This window comes from Sesamum indicum, linkage group LG1 (genome assembly GCF_026168435.1).
Source record: "Sesamum indicum cultivar Baizhima isolate 11 linkage group LG1, ASM2616843v1, whole genome shotgun sequence".
Classification (NCBI taxonomy): Eukaryota; Viridiplantae; Streptophyta; class Magnoliopsida; order Lamiales; family Pedaliaceae; genus Sesamum; species Sesamum indicum.
Window position 1 is genome coordinate 10,941,016 of NC_142657.1, and position 20,834 is coordinate 10,961,849.

At 32.9% G+C, this 20,834-nt stretch overlaps 2 protein-coding genes and 1 long non-coding RNA gene across 5 annotated transcripts; 1 reads left to right on the forward strand and 2 right to left on the reverse strand.

The window, feature by feature from the left end:
• Positions 1–6,487: 6,487 nt before the first annotated feature.
• Positions 6,488–8,528, reverse strand: LOC105157517 (large ribosomal subunit protein eL24). The gene is made up of 5 exons (XM_011073921.3): positions 8,391–8,528; positions 7,436–7,511; positions 7,210–7,311; positions 6,948–7,096; positions 6,488–6,831 (listed from the first exon to the last, which is right to left on the reverse strand). The coding sequence occupies exons 1-5, from the start codon at positions 8,399–8,401 to the stop codon at positions 6,678–6,680; spliced, it is 492 nt and encodes a 163-aa protein (XP_011072223.1). The 5' UTR covers positions 8,402–8,528; the 3' UTR covers positions 6,488–6,677.
• Positions 8,529–9,295: 767 nt separating this feature from the next.
• LOC148789453 (uncharacterized) lies at positions 9,296–12,259 on the forward strand. 2 transcript variants are annotated; one of them, XR_016067924.1, is made up of 3 exons: positions 9,306–10,174; positions 11,627–11,863; positions 12,004–12,259. It is a non-coding gene; the product is annotated as an uncharacterized LOC148789453 (long non-coding RNA). The 2 variants fall into 2 exon arrangements; XR_016067922.1 differs by having other exon boundaries at positions 9,296–11,863.
• Positions 12,260–14,437: 2,178 nt separating this feature from the next.
• Positions 14,438–16,888, reverse strand: LOC105158775 (heat stress transcription factor B-2b). 2 transcript variants are annotated; one of them, XM_011075640.3, is made up of 3 exons: positions 16,643–16,888; positions 15,934–16,221; positions 14,438–15,406 (listed from the first exon to the last, which is right to left on the reverse strand). In XM_011075640.3, exons 2-3 carry the CDS (start codon positions 16,174–16,176, stop codon positions 14,696–14,698), a joined length of 954 nt encoding a protein of 317 aa, XP_011073942.2. In that variant the 5' UTR covers positions 16,177–16,221; positions 16,643–16,888; the 3' UTR covers positions 14,438–14,695. The 2 variants fall into 2 exon arrangements, with proteins under 2 accessions (XP_011073942.2, XP_088734061.1); XM_088877935.1 differs by having other exon boundaries at positions 15,934–16,228; positions 16,643–16,887.
• Positions 16,889–20,834: the final 3,946 nt, after the last annotated feature.

Here is a 20,834-nt window from a genome sequence, read left to right on the forward strand (position 1 = left end):
CCGTTGAAGACTTCTTGGACCAAAATAGATCGTGAGAAGAAGGTTTTGGATATGTCCATTGAAGACTTCTTTATTTTGTTGTTATTATAAATAGCCACAACTTAAAAATCATGATAAATCGATATAACAATCATGATCAAACAATATTCATATAAAAATTTAAAGTTTTTCTACTGTTAATTAATATTTATCATAATTTTTAGCTGGCCAAAATATTTATTATAGTTTTAGCTATAACTAATATTTTGACCTTACTTTAAAAAACAACGACTAATGCAGAGCCGTAATTAATTTTTATTTGTCACTTTTTTTTTTCCTTGTTTTAGTCATGTAATTATTTATAGCCAAAAATTATATTTTCTAGTGTCAATCATTTTTTGGTTTAAAAGTGATTGCACAATTTTTTTAGAATATTGAAAAGTATTAAAATAAATCCCTTTATAAAATAAACAAGAAAAACACTCATGAAAAATTAAAATTCAGAAGCATTTATCATATTCACCCTGAATAGAGTCAACCCAAATTATGAAAGAGTTAAAGAACGAATACATATGCACCGTTTATTTTGATGTATGAATCCGTATAAAAAGATTAGTATAGATTAATACAATGTTTATTTTGATATATGGGGGTCCGATATAAAATCAAGGTTTTGTAGTAATTACGATTACGTTTAAATAACTAATACCACTTATGGAAGTGGTATAAAATGGTCCAAAACTTGCACCAAAAGGTAAATGACTATTATACCCTTGGAGTTTTACTAAATAATAATAATAATAATAATAATAATAATTTATTGTCTATTACATTTTGTAACAAGGCCCAAGAGGTAATTTTTCTACTAAAAATATGTGAATCTATCAAAGTAAACATTTGATAGGATTTATCCGATTTCGGTAATACATGTAAGTAAGCACCTCACAATTTATATAGAATTTTTTATCATCTATGTAGTTAAAGATAATCCCATCACGCATTTAATCCGATACCAAAATAAATGGAGGCTTAGTGTACAAGTCCAAGTATTTTAATCCATGATTGGTATACATATCTTAGAATTTAGAAACGAAAAAAATTGTACTATCAATCACTAGTCAGTTGGCCTGGGGTAAATTGATTGTTGTTGACGTACTCGCCAACGTGTTGATCAACTAGAAAAAGATTTACTATTAGCTATAATATTAATGACTATATCAAATAAATTATAGTAAATAACTATTATTAAATATAGTTAAATAAAATCGATGCAAAAAATTATTTTTTTCACCTTGAAAAAGTTATTTGTTACAACTATGAACCATGGTAAAAATATTTGTTATGGCTTTTAATTATGATAATTTTTGAAGCCACTCCCACAAAAATCCCGATCGAATAACTATTTATTACAACTGTTTATTATTAACCATGACACTAGTCATAATTAAAAGTTATATTTCTTGTAGTGATCAAACTATCAAACACCTCAAATAGTGTATCAATTTTTCAGATATGGTTGGAGTAAGGCATCAAGCTCAGGAGCATTGGATGTTCTCGATGATATTTTAGGTTGTTCTTTATTTTGACTGTCCAACGTTTCTTCAGCACCAACACCATTCATCATCATCATTTGGATAAAAACATTGTTTTATGAAGGCGTTGAATTCCTCAGTATCAGCATCATTTGGATGGAGATATTCTTTTACGAAGGCATCCAATTCCTTAGCATCGCTGACTTCATTATTGTAGATTAATGATGAAATGCCCGCAACAAATCTTTTATTGTGATTGTTCACGCTAAGGATCTCGTCGTCATAAAAATTTTGTTGCTCATTCTTCGAGTCTTTTTCCGTGCTTTCATCTTATATTTTTGTAGAGCTTGCACATACCCAACCTAAGGCACAATTTGTTAATTTCTGTTAACCCATATCTCTTGAATCTTATTAGATAGATCTGCTACTACATTCAGGATTCGTATACTTATAATTTGGTTAAATGGTAAATGGGACCTTAATGAATTTTTTTGCTGGATACAGAATTAAAAAAAAATCACAAAGTTCATACAAATCTATTTTATATTTGCAAATAGAAACAAAAAATGAATGATCATGTTGTACTCAGAGTAAGCAAGAGAGAAGCGCAAGGGATTGACTGGGTGAGATGACATGAAGGGCCAATGATATACTTAAGTCTCAGCACAACTATGTTGTATTTTTCGATTAGATTCAAGGAATCTGAGCTTTTAGGGTTTTCTATTCAAGTTCAAGTTTGAACTGCTCGCAAGTAGAAAATGATTACTCTTCTACTAGAGTGATGCTTTTGAGATAAAAATGAAAATATATAAAATTTTTTAAAATGAGGTTACGTGTGAAAATTTTATATGCATATCAAGTACACTACATACTTTTTGCCCCCACTTTACTTCCAGCCACATGGACTGGAGTCTAATTTATAATCTAGACTAATCGACCTCAATCAAGGGCTCGATTGATAACTGTCGAACTGATATCATACAATAAAAATGATGGATCGAGCTAGTTTTCTAGCCCGATCCACCTTTGTTACTCAATATAAACAACCCCTTAGAATATGCGTAGATATTTATAATTATATAAAAATTTTAATACTTGAAATTGGGATGTAAAAAGACTTGGTTGATGAAAGAATAGTAGAGACTCTTTGTAGGAAAATTGACCACTACTCAAATTATTTTTTTAACTTGGTTCCATTACAAATGAGGATCACCCTTTATTTATAGTAGTCACCCAATCAAATCAACGGTGTATACTAATTTCATCCAAAGATTAGAATAGAGGCTCTTTGAATTTCTCCACATTGATATTTTTCTAACTCTAAGTATAAGAATCTTCCAAAACAGTTATCTTTTATCAATAGGTATTTTCTTATATGACTTCTAGAAGCTTTCTACAAATTATCTTCCTTTTCTAATTTTAGTGTCTAGAATTATAATTATGAAAAATATATTTATTTTAACTCTTCCTAAGTAGACTTTTCAATCAACTTATATTAGGAATTTATTTAAATAATGTAAAATTTTAAAAAATTATATGTAATTGCTGCAAAAGATATTTTTGTAAAATATGTGTGAAATCATGCTCAAAGAGCGTAATTTTTTGCATAAAGAAAAGAAAAAATAAAATCAGAAAAGTCTTTTAGATATAAACTTGACTTGTCTAAAAATATTGATGAAAATTTAGATGATTTCACTAAGTTAATTCAAGATATAAAACACATGGGTGATAAAAATATAGATAAAATACTCTCCCATAGTGTTACTTAATGTTATTCCTGAAACCTATTCTGATCTAAAAGCGGCCATAAAATACTGTAAGGATAGTGTAAACCTTGAAACTGTCGTAAATGGTTTAAAAAGTAAGGAGATGGACTTAAAAACAAATAAACCTAGTCAAAACCAACATGAGGTTAATGTTGTTAGGGGAAGACCGAAATTTAGAAACTTTAGCCTTAGGTACAACAATAGAAGTAGAAGTAAAAGTAGGAGTGGTAGCAGAAGCAAATCCAGAACTAGGGAGGATTCGTATAAAGAAGATGAAACAAGAGAAAGACGTTATAACTGTGGAATTAAAGGGCATTACATTAAAGATTGTAAAAAACCCAAAAGAGAAAATAAAAAAAAATATTATGAAGATAAAGAAAAAGTTAATAATGTTTCTGATGACAATCTGGTGAAGTGTTTGTGGTATGTAGGGGTGGCAACGAGTCGAGCTTGATTTTGTAATTTCAAGCTCGAGCTCGATACTGTAATTTTGAGCTCGAGCTCGAGCTCGAGTTGATTTGTTTTTTTTTTTTGCTTTTTTGTTTATTATTATTATTATTATTATTATTATTATTATTAGATTAAATAATGAAAATCATCAATTTTTTACATAAATTTATAAGTAATAAAATAGATTGTATAATGCACACTATATTATTATTATTATTAGATTAAATAATGAGAATCACCAATTTTTTATATAAATTTATAAGTAACAAAATAGATTGTATAATGTGTACTATATTATAAATATACCAAAATATAGTATAAAATTTTAATTTATTGTTATAAATATAAACTACTGATTAGTTTAGTAGTAATATAATTAGTAAAATGTACAAAAAAAAAATCATACTGAACAGTTTAAAATTATAGAAAAGTATCAATTATCTGAAATAATGCAATTGAAATACATAAAAATATTTTATAGTTGAGATTAATATATGTTCACAATCTGCAGTAAATTTATATATTTATAAATGTTAGTATTACATTGATGTAACTATCATCTTACATTATTGAAAAACATGGGTTAATCAGACCATTAAAATTCAGATCAGACTGTTAGATATGATCAAACTTACAAAAAAATATATTTGGTAAAGTTTTAGATTTATTGTATATATGGATGTAAAGATATCGTACTCGAAACATAACAGAACCATTCCGGAGTGTTTTGAAGGATGTAAGTATAGAGCATTCTTCTCAAGTTGTACGGATCGGGGTTCCCGGTTCAAATCCGCCATCACGTGGCAGCAGCAAACGATGTATGGGTGGTGGTTCCGGTGTTGTATTCAGAGTCCTTCACGAAAAAGGCTTTGATACCATATTGAATTTCATATATTCAAAGAAGGAAGAATACAGAGAGCAAGCCATTGTAGAGAAAATTCTCCTCTAGTTTTATGTAATATGTTCATCATATGATGGTATACAAGGGATTAAATATACAATGGGCGTAACTAACCCAACTAACTAACCAAATTTGTTACATAAAAGAAAAAAAAAAAAAAAAAAGACAGTTCGAGAGTATCTATCCCGTATCTAACAAATCTACAGACGTGGCATGTGCACCTACGATGTGACCTCATGAAGCACAATTGAAATCGTGTTCTGATCCGTAAGCTCAAGTGCGATCTCATGATGACTGTCATGGACTACGACCTCAACGAATACAACCTAGTGTTCGACCTCAAAGTCACAAAACTGAGAGGTCGAATTCTCAACATCCTGCCCAGAAGATTGCCCAAGGCGGCCTTGGCATGGAGGATTGGCTACGGCATATATTCGCAAAGTTGGATAAAGCGAAATTCACTTATTTTCTGGCTCTCTACTAGTCCCTTTGGATGAATAGGAATAGGGTGGTGTTTGAGGGAGAATGGTCCTTGTGACGCAGGTGATTCGCTCGCTCCAAGTTGCTTATGATAAGCTTTGTTGATTCGCTCCAAGCTCGCTCACGATCGTCTTTTCAAAAAGAATCTAACATCTCACAAGTATCATAATGACTCACGAGGATCATCGTTCATTGCAAAATTCCATCATTTCATTTCTTTGAATCTTTTCATTTCTCAATAGGTTTTGTTTAGTTTTTTTAGAACTTTTGTTTGAGTATAAATTTTTATCACATCATTGCTAGTATGTTAAGGAATTCTAGATTAATCCCTAATTTAGTTTATAGTCCATTGGCCTAGCTTACTGCTCTTTTATCTCTGAATATCTTCAAACTCTGTCACGGAAGTCCATTCAAAAATAGATTATATTTTTCCCAATATTGAGTTCTTTGAGGGTTGAAGACGAGTTCTTCAATTATGTCATAATCTCATAACTTTTATTTCATTATAAATGTCATGAGTTTGAATCTCGTCGAAATGGAGAAGTAACAAATTATGGTAGTAATTTTCTAACTTAGATAGTCATATTGGATCTAAGTTTTTCACTTATCAAAGACAGAGAAAAATAGTAATGTTCTAGTGGATGCACATTTGGAGGGTGTTGAGAGGTCCTCCTCCGTGCTTCAGGGCAGAGCACCTTTTGTGTCTGTTTTCTAATCTGGGCTTTCCTATCTCCCTTCTCCCTTATTACCGATTCTTTTGTTCTGATCCCCTGTCTAAGGCTGCTTCAATAGTTTTATCAAGCCACTGTTGCAACTACTCACATTTTCAAATACTAATTGCTAGTTGATACTGGTCCTATATAATTCCTCCAATATTAAAATTTGCTCTATGCGTGCGTTTTAAATTCTTATCACATATATTTAGTTAAATAAAATAAATTGATTTTAAACGTGTATGGATATCAAAATTATACAATATTTTATAATAAAATAAATAAATATGGTTAGCAGGTTAAAAGGAAACCTTGATCCACTTTCCTTTCCTTGCAAGTGCTGGGTCCAAAGACCTCTTCTGCGTACTTATCTCAGGTGCATTTCGCAGCGTACTACATTAGCTACGGCGGCATTGCCAGATTCCCTCAACCAACATGGAAGTCTACTGATTAAGTGTCCAAACTAGGTGCGGACTTATTTAAAGTGATTCTTCAGGTTAAAGCCATGGACTTGAGCATTGCATCAAGTGACATGCAAACTCAGGCTCCCCAAATTGCACGATTTCGAATTAGGTGAAATAAGCAAGCTTTTGGTCTGTGTAATCTCCAGGAATCTTAGTCAATATGCAATTGCCAAAAGAGGACTAAAAGCTACCAAGAGAAAGAGACCAAAAGTGAGAGGGGTATGCTATTCTAATTAAAACCAAGTCTATAGCCTTACAAGCTAATAATGCTCAAACAAACAACAATTGCATGTCGGCAACCAAAACGATTCAATAAGTAATGGAATAGAACCATGTCTGCATCAATATGTTCCATATAGAATTAAAAATGTGACTCAAGATCTGCAAAAGATTTAACGCTTTCCACCACCACCTCCAATCTTAGGACCCTTCGGTGCAGCGCCCTTGGGTACGTTGCTCTTGGCGGAACCCTTCTGCTTGGACATCACTTCTGCCTTCTTGGCCTTCTTCTCATCCTTGGTTTTCTTGATTCTCTCCTTGATTTCACTGATATCCATAGCAAAAAGTCAAAGGTTCTAAATATAAATCTCTTCATATCGTATGGACACATAGTCAAATCACAAATATAGCATGCGATCAAACATTTTCAACTCTTAACATACCGTAAAGCAGCTTCACGTGCAGCATCACGGACCTCTGGTTTCTCAGCTCTTCTCTTCTGAATAACTTCTAATGTTGCACCGACAATAGACCTTGAGTAAGGCTTCTTGGTTGTTCGGCGCCTCTTCTTCACAGCTTCAGCAGCAATGTCCTATGGATCAGTGATCAAACCATTTAGTGACAACAAATCAATAAAGAAAGCCAATGCAGCCAAGGAACAGTCAGAGTAAAAGATATATTAGAAGGGATTGTCAAGTAAATTACCTTCTTATGTTGCTTCCTGTACATCGCAGTCCAAGTAAGCTTCGCGGGCCTCAGGCGATTGTGGAAGTACCTCTTGCATTTTGAGTTAGCAAAGAGGAAAACCTATAACAGGTGCAAAAGAACAGTTTCATGAGCTTATTACTTGCACTGCTTCTAGAAACTGAGGAATGTTAAAGACTGGCTACGCAGAAAACTGCAGCAGCAAACATCCTCCCTCTTAACCCACCTGGGAATCTGATCGAATGAATCTAATGCCCTTTCCAGGGTATATCTTGGCACCACTAAAGCGGCAAAGCTCTGTCCTGAAAACCCAAGATCAATAGTAAATAAATCATTATTTCTAATGAACCACAACGTCTGAAGTATTATATTAATACAGTAACTTAATGTATGCTATATGCAAGGATCCAGCTTTCACCAGACACAAAAGTTATAGAGAATGATAAATATACAAATTGGAGAATCAACAAGGAAAACAGAACCAGTCTCCCTAAATACTTTACTTTGCAATTTGGACAGAATATTATTACACCGATTAAATTTCTAACAAAGCAAGGGTTTTCAGGAAAATAGGAGCACGACATGTGGGCTAGACCACTGCAAAACTTAGACAAGCAAAGAAGCTATTCCAGAACCCTAATGGAGTATTGTTATATGTATCTAGATTCTAGCACCATATGAACTCCTCAAAAAAGCTATGTTGATGCTTTCTAGGGGTTTATAAGCCCTTAATTGAAGCAACAACGATGCTGTTCAGGTTTATAAATCTCTAACAACTATGTTTTTAATGAAATGACAAGATCAACTCAAAATTCACAATGGATGTACAAGGTTGATTTTCCATCGTTGAAAGTTGTTCTTTATACCCCCACAAAACACGAAACACGCTGATAAGGGTTATCCATGTAGCCCTTAAAATGCTAGTTATAATCCGTCAAATTGCAGAAGAAAATTTAACAGGTTGAAAACAAATCTAACAGTTCCAGACCAACAGCTCCCCGTGAATTCCAGACATTGAAATAGGGCTAAAAATTTTAAAACAGCGAATGCCTCCATAGCTAAAGAAATTATCAAAGAAGAAAAACACATCTTCAAACGTCGATCACACAACAATCTCATATCCAGGTGCGTGGTGTCTGTATCAGACAGAAAGAGAGAAAGAGAGAGAGCGAAAAACTTACTTGAGAACCATGGCTGCAAGGGTCTGTGAGCTAGCCGCACTTCGTTGGTTTCTGGAGTTGCCGAAACCCTAATGCCCCAACCTCGCAATATAAAGTTTCTACGACGTCGCATCCATCTTGGGCTTAGGGCTCTCTGAGCCCATACCTCTGCTATGGACCTCCGTATTCATTCCTACACAATGGCCCAAGAATTACGCCTCCACAGGCCCAATAGCCAAATCATAATAATGTTAAAAGGGCAAATTACAATTATCTCCTCTTCGATATGTCATAATTACAAATAAGAATAAATATATTTTTTATCCTCAAATATAGTCGCTAATGCGATTTTAATTCTCAAACAATTTAAAGTTGCAATTTTGGTCCTCAAATTTTAACTTTTTTGGCACTTTTGGTCCTTCCGTTAACTCTTTTGTTAATAATAACGAAAATTTCATTTGAAGTGAAAGAAAATTATTTTCTGGTGTTTTTCAAGTTATAATCCAATATACTTATTTTTCTTCAAATTTCAAAGGAGAATAAACAAAAAAAAAAATTAAGCAACAAATTTTCTAAATAATCTTAATAAAAAATTATCAACAATAGAAAAATTGCCAATAAATTTTAGAAAATTTATTGGTTATTTTTTTTTTTTGTTTTTTATTTATTCTCTTTTCAAGTTTGAAAAAAAATAAATACGAATTACAACTTGAAAAATACTATAAAATGAGATGAAAATAGTATTTTTTTTCCACTTTAAATGAAATTTCCGTTAAGTTTAGCAGAAAAGTTAATAAAAGAATTAAAAGTGCCAAAAAAAATTAAAATTTATGAACCAAAATTATAATTTTAAATTATTTAAAAACCAAAATTACATTAATAAAAATATTTAAGAAAAATGCATTTATCCTTTTACAAATAGCTGTTATTGTGATGTTAATTAGAATAAAAATGCTAAGTATAGAAAGAAAATGCTAAGCAACCCATGTTCTTGCCCAAGAGTTCTTTCACTTTTGCCCGACTCTCTGTGTGTGATTTTTATTTGAAATTTTTGTGAATGGAACTCCCGAATCCTCTGTTACAGCAGCAAACCGCCGGAATCTCGTGGGGTTCCTGTTACCCGCCGCTGGCTTAAAGAAATCCGTACTCCGGCTGGCCCCACCACCTCAATTTCCGGAATGAATTCCGACTCTCAGGGGTTTGAGAGGGAAAATCTAGGGCATGAAAATTGGACGTCGCTTGATTTGGGAGGATCAGTTGATGAGCTTTGGAGAGTTGTCTGTTGTGTGAGTGATTAACTCCCCGAATCTTCATATGAGGGTTTTAAAGCTGTTGGTTTTACTGATTGCATTTTGCCCCTTCTGGTAGTTGACATGCTGTGGTGTCAAGCAATAGGTAAGGCCAAGGTATGAAACTGCATATTCATACTAATTTATCCTTCATCTTCATGATTGTGTTCGTCCCGCCATTTTTGCTGCTCAATTTCAACCGATGAAAATTGCTTTATTACTTTCTTCACTTTGTGTCACCTTCAAGAATAACCGCTGGATATTTGATAAGTATGACTTTTTAGGATTTTGGTTCAGAATTATTGTTAGTTCATTATAGCAACTACATTGTTTTCATGATTTGTCTTGTCCCTTTTTCTTTTGGATTATTGCCATAGCATCAAGTTTGGTGGAGCAAATAGGGAGAGAAAAGCATATTTCTTCAATTTAATCTTGCTGAAGGTCTACTTTGGTTTTGTCTGGTTCCATTCTAAGTTGTTTTTCTTCGATCTCTGGGGATGGAAAGAGAAGACAAAGGTACGTAAATATGTTTTCTAGAACTTTTAATATGATTTGTTTCGTGATTTTTATAAGTGTAAGATAAATAGAAATAGGTAAACACACTGAACTGTGTGTTTTGTGTGGATACAGGCAAACATTCAAACGTCTTTGCTTGTTTTCTGAATAACAAAAAAATAAAACAAAACAGAAATATAATTTTTTGCAAGTATAAGCATACAATACCAGGAGCTGCTCACATGTCGTGGTTATGGTTGTTGATTGGATGAGTATGTTGCTTGAGTTCAGGATGCCCAACATTCTACATGTTTTTGTAATGCAACTTTTATCCTCAAAATATTGTACCTTGATGTTATGTGTCATGCCATCATAACGATGTCTTTTTGTATTTTGAAGGAAGTACATGTTCAAACTAGAGTCGAAAAATGTGAAAAGAAGAGAAACTCACAAATTACACTCTTTTCTGGCACCCACACATAAGATGAGAATATAGAAGTAGGGACTAGGGAATAATAATTTTTGGTTGGAGTCACAACCAACTTGTCTGAAAATGTCATGAACTGCAAATTCTACCTTGTCTGTTGATTCACTTGAGACATTGTGTGGTGGGAAATTGAAGTGTTTGATCTGTTGATACACTCCTTGTTACTCAGTTGAACTTTTGGAGAATATTGATGATAATTTCATCTTCTGAGTCTGCAACCATAGTAGGTGTAAACGCAGAGAAATAGCTTCCATTTCTGCTGGATGTGGTATTGCGGATATGACAGCAGTTAATGTTAAGCTTTGGTGCTTTAGAAATTCTTTATTCTTTAAGTTGAAGGCTGTCAAACTTGGTTCTTAGTTTGTTTTGATATGATAAGAACGAACTCTTTGTTGACTTCAGTATTCTAGATTGTCATAAATCAGGTCCCATCTGATTTTAAAGTTGGTGATTGAAAAGCAACAATTGTGTGCGATTGTTCCTTGATTTGATATCACGTCAACTAATTTTCTACCAGGAGAATATACTGCAATAAAAAATTACAATAATTTTATATGTTCAATCAGAAACAACAGGAAACTATCTTCGTCCTCAAATTGCATGGTAGCAATGGCACTACATACAAATTTCAATGCTTCCTAAATCACACAATTCTTTTCCCTCTGATCACAGAGCAACCAGAGGCATGCTATATGAACATTGTATCACATACAGTTACATGTAACTCTACATGATTAATGGGTTTAAGGATGTTTGTACTTTGTATCATCTCTTGCTGTACAATCTTTCCGAACTCATCAAAAATAAATTCAGGAGCCATAAAATTTGTTTGCATACATTGAAAAATCGAGATAGCTTTTCCTTAGCCACTCTTCTGGCAAAATGTGCCCATCTGGACTGTTTTCTTAGTGTCGTTGGGAACACAAGTTGGAACTTTTTACTGGAATTCCAATCACTAACTGGTCGTTCTCATGCACTTCTGGCAGGTGTGGAGCATTGGAAATCAATGACCTTGGAGGATGTACAATTCCAAGAGAACCTTGTAATCTTACTGCAACGTTAACAATTCCATGCCCTCTTGAACCATCCTTGGCCCTTAAACGGTAACTCAAAAACTGAGTAGGACCCACTATGGAAAACCGGTTCACTATATCAGCTGCCGGAATCAGACACCACCCCAGTTGAGTCTGACCCATTAGGAGATGTTTCGTGTAAAGTTGTAGGTAAATTCCTGAACATCTTTGGTAGAAAAAATTGTGATCAAGAGATAATTGGAACTTGTCGCCCCATGTGGGATTCACACCTCCTTTATCATCCACCCTCGTTTTGTACATTTTGACATGTTTACTGCTGCTACCTGCAGCACGACAGTCAGCGGTTAGGGTAATGAAGGGCCGGAGACGGCGGGAAAAGGCCAACGACGCTATCCCCATGAGATTTTGAGCTGAGAGAACAGTTATTTCTAAAATGGCAGTCTGGTTATTGGTTTGCATGATGAATTTGTTTCCTTCTAGCATTGTGGAATCATTATGTAGATATATATATATAGATATGCTTGTATGAGAGTGATACCGGAAGGCAAAAGCATAAAAGAGATTTCTTGGGGGTTTCTGGTGTTATCCACAACGCAACTTCCTTGTGGAAAATTTGTGAAAAAAGCTGGTGGTAGATTAGTTTAATAGTATCTTCAGGCTAGAAAGTTGCAAAGTGGGGGCATGCATTGACATATCATATGGACCTATAATCCAAGAGAAGTTTGCAGGAAACTATGTGAAGATTCTGTAGCCAGAAGTTCTAAATTCCCTTTTATAAATCAATCACATAGGTTTCATGAACATGGACTTGGTAATATCTCTATCATCCTCTTCTTATCTACTAAAATACATTAGAAATAGAAGCAAAGGAAAGCGACCTCCACCAAATTTCCATCTTACTTTTAGGCTAACTGCAGATGGGGAAATGGAATCAACTGTGAAGAATATTGATGAAAAAGCGTCTAAAACATTCTGCAAAATCAGCATTTTTGTGTTTTGTCAACATATATACCTCCAAATGTTATTTGGTTCTCTATTTCTCAAAATTTACAAAGCTGCTATCTTAAAATGATTGAGTTAATTCAACCTTAAGCACCTGCCCACAAAAATTTTATCTTAAAGACATTAAAGAAATTAAATCTTACCTCAACCTTTTGCTAATAATATATAACTAACTAGCTCATTACATGCTGCATAATTATTACTTTTTACTTAGACATTACTATTTTATTCTTTTTAAAATTATTACTAACTTAATTATTGAATTATCAACCCCTATTCTGTAAGTTAATCATTCGATTAATCTTAGAATACGTAGAAGTATACATCAATCTGATTGGCTTGGTTGACACTTTTATAAATACAGAACATAACAACCATCACCCACGTATTATAAATATATTATATTTATGCTACTTAAACAAAAAAAAATATAACTAAATTTCTTCTTCACTCAACAATAATTTAGATTTTTAATGAATTTCTTTTTGACGATTTTTAACGAATTAAACATACCGAACTTATCTACATTTTACATAAATTATACTAACTAAAAAATAATAACGCATTCATTAACTGAAAATCCATTTAAATTACTAATTACAAGAAGCAAAAACCAACTTTCCAAACTAACTTCTACAACATGAAATCATACTCTCAAAGCTGATTTCATGCGTGGCAAATTAACTTAAATTTTCGGGTTAATTATTTTTTTATTAATAAAAAATAAATAAATTATATTAGTATAATTTAAATAAATATATTAATATTATAATGAGTCGTGTTTTTTTTTGAATTATTTTTTTATTTGTGCCCAAGTCACGGTTTCGACTTGGTGTGAATTGCAATTGTGCAATTCACAAGTTTTATTTTATTTTTATAAATTAATTATATTTAATTAATTTTTAAAATTATATTGATTTTAAAAATACAATGAGTATACAAATGTAATAGTGTATATTTTTCTATACAATTTTTAAAAAAATACAATGAACTATACTGATAAGTTTGCGACAATGTTGAAACTCTTCGATTAAAACCGGAGGCCAGATTCAGAATTTAAAAAAAAAATACAAGTAATTCTTGTGATACTATAAATGTATAGTTATTATCTTATAAAAAAATTAACAATTTATTTTTATTTATTTTTTAAAATACAAAAATTCATGAAGTAATTTATTTTATATTTAAAATAAATTATTTTATTTTAAAAAATACAAAGAGATGAATATTTTTTAAAATAGCAATTTATCTCTTTGTATTTTTTAAAATAAAATAATTTATTTTTTAAACATAAATTTTTTTTCTTAATTTATTATTGTATTTTAAAAATAAATAAAAGTACATTGCTAATTTTTTATATAAGATAATAATTTATACATTCATAATATCACAAGAATTACTTGCATCCTAAATTCTGAATCTGGCCTCGGGTTCCAACATTGTTGCAAACTTATCAGTATAAGCTCATTGTATTTTTTTAGAATTGTATAGAAAAATATACACTATTATATTTATATTCTTAATATATTTTAAAAATTAATTAAATATAATTAATTTATAAAAAATAAAAAAATTAACATAATTTGTGAATTACAATTGCAATTCAATCATGACACCAAGTCGCGATTTAAAACCGCAACTTGAACACAAATTTAAAAAAAGAAAAAATTAAAAACTGCGACTCGTAATAATAATAAGAAATAATTAACCCTTAAAATTTCCTTACTCTCCTTACGTTTTCCACACATTTATTACTCTCAATAATCATAAAAAACAATTTTTTTAAATTATAAAACACAATAAATATTTTTATATTTAGTGAAATTCAAATCCATAATCTACCCTTTGCCCCTTTTTGGACAGGACAACATTGTTGGGAACTAAACTATAACTGGTCCAAACACGTGTCATATTATCTGCTGCTACATCCAGTTGTTGTTCCCCATAAACACTATATATATATAAATATATATATATCTAGCTAAGCACCCACTACCAAAAATAAAAAATAAAAAAGATTCATAATTTATCAAGCCATTGAGGGTCGTGATTTTTATTACTCCCCGATTCCGACGGCTCCGATTTGGCGTTCGCTCCAACCGCCTGTCCCTGATCCTCCCCTTCCACCTCCTCATTTTTCTTCAACCGCTTTGCTCCGATTGAAACCCCAAATATCTTCGGCCACCTTTCACCCTCCTCCTCCGCCTTTCCTCCGCCGCCGCATTCCTCTCCCTCCATCACCTGTATCAAATTCATCGCTCCTCCCTCAGGCAACACGCCGGTACTGGCGTCGCCTTGATTTGCCGCGTAGTTCGACATAATGTTGTATATATTGCCACACAAGCTCCGCAGCCGATTCAGTTCTTCGCTCAGCTGAGAATTCTCCCTCCTCAACCTGTCATTTTCTTCTAAGATTTCCGGCGCGGATGTGCTAGATCGCACCGCCATCGGGGTAGTGGCGCCTGCAGCGGCGGGCGATGAGTTAGAGGACAGCACCTGCTCGTCCCCGGAATTCGCTGGAGAGATTTGAACAGGAACCGCTGGCGGCAGAGCCACGACCGAGACCGCCGCTTGTGTATTAGCTGCCACCGCGGTCGTTCCCGCGGCCGCCACCGGCGTTGCGGAGGATGAGATCTTGCGGCGCTGGATATCTCTTAATAGTGCCTTTTCGCCTCTTCTAAAACAATCATTAGCGAATTCCCATCTATCGGGAACTACTTTCCGGAATCCCTGCGAATTCAACGAAAAGGTATACTATAAATTTTAAAAAATTCAAAGAAAAATTACTGTCGAAGTCATTTACTTCGATCCTGACGAACTCATTGCGACCAACTCAACTGCATTAATGAAAAGGATTTCTAAAAGTGTAATGAAAAGACTGCATGAAAGCTCATGAGAATCCGAATATAGCAGCAGGTCAAAAGTTAATGAAAAACCTTCATTAATTTCCCACGACTCTGATATTCTTCCCAGAAAGCAAGAAAAAGAGCTGGAAATTTCATATAAAGCAACTATTGTTCTTCCTGAAGAGTTGGGAAACACAGATAAATACATCAATCCTTGTATTTTCTTGATGGACTAAGTGTGAATTAATTTCGTATAATCCGGAAAAATTATTTATTAGTAAATATTTTTCTGAATGCATATACGAATGTTATTGTAGTTTCTGATTATTAGTAGAAACAATTACAACCAAGAAATGATGTAGAAACAGTTGTTGATTTGATTTGAAGCTGTTTATGGGGGGAGAGACTTACGTACGTGTTGAGTTGACGAACGAAGCTGGAAAAATTATTGTGTTTGAAGTATTTAGGCAGCAAATCTCTGGCGAACTCCGCCGGCCGCCACACAACAAACGTCGTCCCGTCTTCGTTCCACGAAATCAAATCGTCGATGCTCGGATCCTCCACTAGCTGGTAAGTTTTCGTCAGAAACGGCGTCGGAGTTGACCTCTGTGACTCTCCTCCACCACCGCCGCCGGCCATGGACTCGCCGCTCATATCACATTTGCACACGCTGCCGCGCTCCGCAGATTAATTTAAACCCTGAACTCTGGATTCTCAGCGAGTTAAAAATCCATACTCGAACAGCAGATCATCAACAGAAATACAAACTCATCCCCATCCCTTCACATTCATAAATGCTCGCAACAAAATTAATTAAGCACTTCAAAGCACACACACACAAAACAGATATATATATATATATAATCTTCATCCAGGTGAGTTCTTAATTAATCAATCAGCTTCATATTTACCGCATCAGATTGCTCCAAAAACCAGTAAGAAAAAAGAAACAAAATTAAATGAGAAAAAATTTTATCAAATACTAATAAATATTAATTATTGCTAACAACAATGGAAAGAAAAGTCTGATACATAGTAATTACTACAGATATTTTTTCCCATTCATTTCATACGATTCGAGACCTCAGAAATCAGCGAAGAATCTGTCTCGATACGTTACCTCAGAGCAAAAAAAGACAACAGAAAAAAAGCTGCTTCAACTTTTTGCTGCTTCGAACTTGAAACACTGATGAATCACTTGAACTGCAGCAGAAGCATCAGAGAGAGCAGATATGAAATCTGGGCGAAAACACGCAGTGGAAGGTGTGAGAATGAGAGGAGGTAGTGAGGTGTTTATCTCTTTCTAGAAAGTTCGTGCATAGAGAAGGCGGACGGAAGGGTGTGGAAGAACATTTTTTTTGTTAAAAACAATCCGGAAATGGGTTAGTGTTTTCCGGGGGTTCGCGAAGGCAGAACGGGTCGGGTGGGTCCGCCCCGGGAGTTCTTGGGGCCCATCTAGGAAGCAGCCAGAAGGTTGCCCTCCGCTCTCTGCGATCCCTTTTTCCAGAAGTTTCTTGCTTCTCTGTCCTGAGAGATTTATCGTGTGTAGTATGTTTGTTCCATTAGGTTGGGGATTCGTGCTATGTGGTATTGTACGTTAGTGATTTCAACTATGGCGTTGACCTCAGCGTACAAACGTTTAAGCTTTGAGCTTAACAAGTGGAGAGAGTGAGGGGCGCAGGCAATTATTTTGTGTGTTTATGGTTTTCATACATAGGTGTCCTAAAGCTCATGGGAGTTGGGATAAGGATGTTTGATGTGTTTAGAGGGATTGGACCCCAACAGGAAATAAAAATCTGAAGTGGAGCAAACTTATGGAAACAGAAAATATGCATGTTTATGGCAAGTACTGAGAGAGGGATGTAGGATTCTTCTAAGTACTTTGGACCAACTAATTTTAAAATATATATATATATATAATTCTCGTTCTTTAATTTAAGATAGAATCTATTTTTTATTTTACACGAATTGATTTTTATAATTTAGTTTGTAATTTTAAAAATATAATAATTTTAGTTTTTTCTGACCAATTTAATAAAAAAATTACATGTAACTTATATACAACTTTTAAAATTGAAGCTTTCTGGCCAGTATGATGAAGTGGCGGTGTCTTCGTAAAGATTGCCACCCCAAATGGACTGCTAAGCTATAAATCTAGCTAGAAAGCCCCACTTTTAGATGTCTTGATTGGAAAAAAAATTAAAATTGCTAAAATTTCAAAGTTATAATACTAATTTATGAAAATCAATTCGTACAGGATAAAAAAATATCACATTCCTCGATGTTGTAGGACTAAAATTATATTTTTTCTTAATTTTAATTCCATTTGTTTTTGTTTCGCTCATACAATTTATGATTCATTTATTTTTATTAATTAATTATAAAAGTCCAAACATTCAATTTGTTAGAAAATGATGAATGAAAAATTAAATATTAAATTTATTTTGATCAGATTAAATCGTAATAAGTGATTGGTTACAACGTGCGACTAGGGATGGCAGTGGGTGGGTTTGGGTGGATTAGGGACCCGTCCCGCCAACTTCGGGACGATTCCGAGACCCACTCCGGTACAAAACCCGCTGGGGCGGGTCTAACCTGGTGGACTCAGTTATATTTTTGTTTTTAATTTATTGTACAAATATTAAAAAAAAATTCAACATATCAGGTACAAATAAATTTGTTTCTCAAATATTCAAGTCCAAAAATAAATTCTCAAATCAAAATAAATGCAACATCATCATTCATCTTCTTCCTCATCAATAATTGTTGGACAAATTTTTAATTATTCAACTGTAGAACAAGTACCCAATAATAAAAAAATAAAAAATATAATATTTTATTAAATTTATTCTACCAAAATAAAGTAAAAGAAAAATATAATTAAAATTTTACTTATCATTTACCTCATTCCACAATCAATGACGAGACTACATTAATGCCTCCAAAATAATATATATATATATATAATATGTAATATATATCATATATATTATATATTATTGGGTTGGGATCGGGACGGGTCTTTATGACTCAAAATCCACCTCGGACCCAAGTGGGTTCTAATTTTTAGGACCCGTGACCCGCCCAAGGTAATATTTTTTGGATCCGCACCAGCCCCATTACTCGCACCTAATGGGGCCGGTCCTGCCTGTTACGAGTCTAATTGCCACCCCTACGTGCAACGAATAACAAACTCATGACACCCAATAATCATCCAATCGTAATTCAACCAAATAGTTGTATCCTTTGGTTAAAATGATGTGTTCATTGGGTGAGACCCTTTATATGAAACGATGCATCTAAAGTAAAGCGGTATGTCCTTTGGATGAATAATGTATTTATTCAGACGAAAAGTTATAACCTTTAGAAGATATCTTCTCTGATCGGACATGTTCATTTGATGATACCTTTCCAACTTCAATAAATAGATTCTCCAATTTCATTTCATTCATTCAATAGCTTCTTAAGCAATAAAAATATATTTCAGGTATAGTTTAAGTAAGAGGGTTCCAAAATATTATTTGATTCATTGTTCTCAAAGTTTGTAGTGCTACTACTTTGAGATTGTAAGTCGTTTTATCTTGGGAGATAAATTGTTGTTTTCGTTAGCACCAGAGTGGGGCAATAATTGTCTTAAAGATAAAGAGTTCAACTCTTGTCTCGACTTTATGATACACAAATCCCGCACATCCCTTGATTTTTTCCTGACAAGTTTAAGACAATTATTATTTTGTGGATTATGGCGACTGAATCTACTAATCCAGGGAAACGCATGAGAAATTCTCTGGTAACGACTTTAAGATATGGCATCAAAAGATGTTATTCTTTGATAGAATCTTGGACATGGAACTATATGCATTGAGCTTTTTTCAATTTTGGAACTGTTTTCAAAATTTAGCAAAGCAAATGAATAAATATGTTGAGTTTTCTCAATTTTATGATCTTTTTAAAATCCCATAAACAATATAACTAAATATGTTGAATTGTTTCAATTTTATGATCATTTTGAAAATTCCGTGAAACAGAGGACCAAAAATGTTAAACTCCCAATCATAAAAGTATAATTTTTCCTAAACTGTCGGTCGTCACAAATTTGTAATTAAATTGAAGGAGTAATTAAAGTTTTAAATGCATTCGAGGTAGCAATTTAGCCTTGTAACGTCTTGATTGTAAAAAGCAATTCGTGTATGATCAAAGATACCACCCTCTTAAGTTACATAACTAAAATTATAATTCTTTATAATTTTAATAGTGACGAAAGAATATACATAAAAGTATCATTATAAATAATTAATAACACATATATAATGATAGTATAGTGACGACAACCCAAGTTTTATAAGAAGAATGTCATCATATTTATATCGTTACTAAATTTCCACTATAAATGTATCATTAATTATTTATAATAATAGTTTAATACACAATTTTTGTGATTAATAAAATATATTATAATAAATCAAAATTATCCTTACTTCAAATATATTTTTAGTGATGACAATTTGATATTTTATTATTACTATTATTTTTTATTGCAATGACGTCCATCATAACATCAAAATAGTCATGATTTTTTCAATCAAAAGACAAATTTTCAAGTATCTAGATTGATAAACATGAGAAGACAAAAACATCACAAGTCAAATCAATGATTGTACCATATTCTAATTAATGTGTTAATGATTTACATTTGTTAATGTTTTTATGATTTTCAAATACATTCATTTAGTTTAATATAAGGAAAAATTACAATGAACTCTCATGAGGTTTAACACAATTATAAATATTTTATCGTTGTTTGAGAAATTATCAATATTTTCGTACTTGAGTAGTCGTCCAACAACTAGCACAATCAGTTAGATTTTCTCATTTTTATGGTGAATTGATCAAAATGCCCTTGTTGACATTATAATTTCACTTATTTATTAGAACTTTCTGAAAAGAATTTATGGACTAAGTGGACATTATTTGTTTTTTTTGCAATTTTTATTTTTTTTAAAATACAATAAAGATAAAGTTGACAATTCCAATTCTTCATCCAAGAATTATATATTTTCATCAAGGGAAAAGTATTATTTTAGTCCCCTAAGTATGCTTAATTTTAATTTTAGTCCGATAACTATGTTCATTTTTGTTTAGATCCAGTAACTTACGAAACCGCTTACTTTTAGTCCTTTGGCAGATTTTTGGATAATTTTACCCTTATGAGTGCATATGGTCTAAAACTGCATTTTAAAAGTTGCATAGGGGTAAAATTATTCGAAAATCTGCTAGAGGACTAAAAGTAAGCAATTTCGTAAGTTACTGGACCT